Genomic DNA, 3,890 nt, shown 5'->3' with positions numbered 1-3,890 from the left:
GCCACCGGGGTAGGGGAAGGAGCCTCCGGGGTGGGAGATGAGGACGTCGGGGTGGGTGAGGGCGGCGCCGCTAGCCAGAAGGGATAAGGATGTGGAGGAGGAAGCAAATGGATAAATTTTTTTAATTTAAAATAAACATGCAGGCAGCCGGGCGGGGTAAAAAGGCGTTCGGCGATTGTGCAATTCGTTGGTCGTCTGGGACATAGCATTTTCGTTATTTTATTTTTTTGAGGGAAATTTCCGTTATTTTTTTGTTAATGTTTATAGAATCGTGACTAATTATCATCATGGTACGAGGCCAAAGTACGGGAACACGTAACAGAGTTATCTCTCGTATGTTCCGGTGAGAAGCACGAAACGGGAACTCTTCGTCAGTACGTGTACAAAGATGTTGCCACACAAAGATGTCGTCATCTCTAGATTGAAAGAAAGATAGCTCGTCATCGCTAGCCGATCATCATCAGTAAGCCGAAAATTGCTCGGATGAAGTTAAACCCAAATTATCAGCCACGAATCCTCTCTCTATATACGTCGTCTTGTACAGGAATGACTTTAACAGTGTGTAGTCTGTAGTGTACCAAAGCCGTGTGGCTCTGGAACCTACCCCCACTTCTTTGGAGAAGGAGCGAGCCACCTAGCCGGCGACGGTCTATCCCCTCCTCTGCGAAACTCTGCATCGGCATGCATGGCGGCCTGGCCGTCCACGTTGACGGCGACGCGATCACACCCCCCAGCATCTGAATTCACGGCCGTGAATCGCCCGCCGACGTGGCCCCCGCCGCATCCACGTCGGCCAACCTCGTCACGGGCCGCGCTATCCGCCCTCCCCTACCTCTATAAAGCCTATATATACAAGCCATAGCGCAGCACAACAGCAGCACAAGCCAGAAGCAAACCTCAGTCGGTCAGTCCCCAGCTACATCGATCCGTGTGCCAGAACTTCTCTTCTCCGAACGACGACCGGCCGGCCGGCCACCTAGTTCACCGTACGTACGTGCACTTCCGATGGCGACCACGGCGATAGCCACCGCCTCCGCGAGCTCCCTCTCCTTCTTCGCCCCCGGCACGCGCGCCAGCGCCGGCCGCTTCCCCACCACCCACCTTCCGGCGGGTGCCGGGCGTGCCGTCTCGCTGGGCCGCCGCGCGCTGCTCGTCAGGGCCGCCCAGCAGACCGAGGACGCTGCCGCCGACACGCCCAAGCCCGCGGCTGCTGCTTCGAAGAAGACGCCGGGGCTCTGGGACGCGCTGGCGTTCAGCGGGCCGGCGCCGGAGCGGATCAACGGGCGGCTGGCCATGGTGGGCTTCGTGTCGGCGCTCGCCGTCGAGGCAACCCGCGGCGACGGCCTCCTCGCGCAGGCCGGCAACGGCGCGGGGCTCGCGTGGTTCGCGTACACCGCCGTCGTCCTGTCCGCCGCGTCGCTGGCGCCGATGCTCCAGGGGGAGAGCGCCGAGAGCAGGAGCGGCGGGGTCATGACCGCCGACGCCGAGCTCTGGAACGGCCGCCTCGCCATGCTCGGGCTCGTCGCGCTCGCCGTCACCGAGTACCTTACCGGCGCGCCCTTCGTCAACGTGTAAATACGCCGGGCGTACAGCTGTAGTAATCCGTTTGTAAAAGGAACTAGTATAGTAAACGCTAATACAGTAATACGCGTATGTATGTATATATGTATGTATAGCTTGGAAATTACTGTATTTTGTAGGATTCCCCGAAAAAAATATTAAGAGGAATAGTTGCAGACTTGCAACACTTGTTTGACAAATTGTATCGTCTCCCTTTAACTTGGTCCGTCACCTGGAAAACTACAATAGCGATGCATTTTGACTGCCTAGGGTCAGATTTGCTGCCAGGTGAAAGTTGTCAATCCAGGGTTCAAACCAGACAGCCCCTTCCTGTTATACTCCAGTTAAAACGAACTTTCGTCGCAACATAGAAGCTGGTATGGCATGGTGCTTCGTATTCAGTTCTAAGGGTATATGTTTAGATGAGCTAGGATTAGTCACTAGTTAAGGCTAAAAACTAGTTCAAATTAAATTAAAATTTACAACATTTTACTTTTCATGCAAATTAAAGCTTCAACTGTTTTGACGAACCATTTACAAATGTAAAGGAGAGAAGGAAATCAAAAAGATGTGTCGGGTTGCTCGAGCCTTGGAAATAAGTCCTTGAGTTTGATCAAACTTCAAAAAAAAAATCCAACCTGTCGTGGATAAAAAAAAGTGTAACAATTTTTTTTGTAGCTAAAAATGTTCTCGAAAGATTCTTGTTGGTTTTAAGAAAAAAGGGTATAGCCGCTACAAAGAAGCGAGAAGAATTAGCAATGCATGGGTAGCATTGACATTTGATGAATTTCTGCCCCCAAATAGCTCCAATATAACATGGTTTTTGATAGAAAACATTGATGCACTAAGACTTTGCAACAGTTGTGTGATGCCATTCTTCAACTCAAGTTCAATTTGTACCGTCTTCTTCAGATCCTCAACGTAATGCGTGGGATATAATTTCCACCTTTCATTAATATATAAATATAAATCAAACCTTGTGCGCATAAAAAGGGAAAAAATCTAATACTCACTACTACAAAAAGCATTTCTAGGGGCGGCTGATAACCCTTTGTAGGGGCGGTTTGCCCAGCCGCCCCTACACAAGGGTCTCTACAAATCATGCATTTGTAGGGGCCGTTCCCAGGCCGCCCCTACAAATCAATTTGTAGGGGTGACTGGGGTTTCCAGCCGTCCCTACAAATCGATTTGTAGGGGTGACTCGTATTACCAGCCGCCCCTACAAATCGATTTGTAGGGGCGGCTGTAGTACCAGCCGCCCCTACAAACAGGTATTTGTAGGGGCGGTTCAATCTAGAATCGCCCTTACAGTACGTTTTCCCGCCAAAAAAATCAAATTTACAATTCAAAATCGCGTTGCCGAACGTCCCACGACCAACGTTCCGAACCGCGTTCGCGTTGCCGAACGCCCCGCGACCAATATTCCGAACCACGTTCGCGTTGCCGAACACCCCGCGACCAACGTTCTGAACCGCGTTCGCGTTGCCGAACGCCCCGCGACTAGTGTTCGCATTGCCGAACACCCCGCGACCGCGACTACAAGCACAAAAGTATTCTATAAACTACAATTACAAGTCCAATTCACAAGAATATATACAATCCATCATTAAATATACAAATTCCATACACATTGTTATCAACGTCCTAGAGCTAGCCTTTCAGTCTCACGAAGGTGTTGGTACTGAGGATTTGTACCTAACTCAGACTCTCGGTCATGATAGGCGCCTCTGACGTGTATAATCTGGCCCAATATGAAGTTGCAAAGGTCGCCGACGAGCTCTAAGAGTTGATCATCCTTGTATGGGTCTCTTTTCATTCCTTTCTCTTCTCTCCACTACAAGAAAACAAGTTTCGGTTTAGTATTTCATACCATTTATGAAGTTTTTATACTACGGGTGAAGAGGTTCAAACTTACCCTTAAGGGGTGTCTTCTGTAGGCACCGGTGTTACCCATTATAGAACATATATAGTATCCACAATGTACACTCCCAGGCTTCTGCTTGGGGCACTATGTGTTTTGCATATGAAAATGTTAAGTAATGCTTTTGACAGCCATGTAACGGAGTACTGAAGAAGTAAGTTACACTTACCGCACGTAGTGTTTTTATAGCCAGCTTTTCCTTCCTTGCTGGATCATGCCTTCCATGATGATTAGTGACATAGAACCTAAATGCCATGTTCGAATTATTTTAGCAAATACAACTTGTTAGTATCCAAAAGTGAACGTTACAAGTATGTATACAAACATATAAGCTAATGAGGATTGTCGATATGTATACGTCTTGAGAATCGATATGAAGTCTTTATATGTCACCGTGTCCTTATCTAAT

General features: G+C 49.0%; 1 protein-coding gene across 1 annotated transcript; it reads left to right on the top strand.

Moving 5' to 3' along the window:
* The first annotated feature begins 859 nt into the window (after positions 1 to 859).
* LOC136545310 (low molecular mass early light-inducible protein HV90, chloroplastic-like) lies at positions 860 to 1,760 on the top strand. The gene has a single exon (XM_066537331.1). It carries the CDS (start codon positions 1,006 to 1,008, stop codon positions 1,573 to 1,575), a length of 570 nt encoding a protein of 189 aa, XP_066393428.1. The 5' UTR covers positions 860 to 1,005; the 3' UTR covers positions 1,576 to 1,760.
* Positions 1,761 to 3,890: the final 2,130 nt, after the last annotated feature.

This window comes from Miscanthus floridulus, chromosome 3, assembly GCF_019320115.1.
Source record: "Miscanthus floridulus cultivar M001 chromosome 3, ASM1932011v1, whole genome shotgun sequence".
Lineage (NCBI taxonomy): Eukaryota > Viridiplantae > Streptophyta > Magnoliopsida > Poales > Poaceae > Miscanthus > Miscanthus floridulus.
Note: the sequence above shows the minus strand (reverse complement) of the source record. Positions and strands in the feature narration are given on the sequence as shown.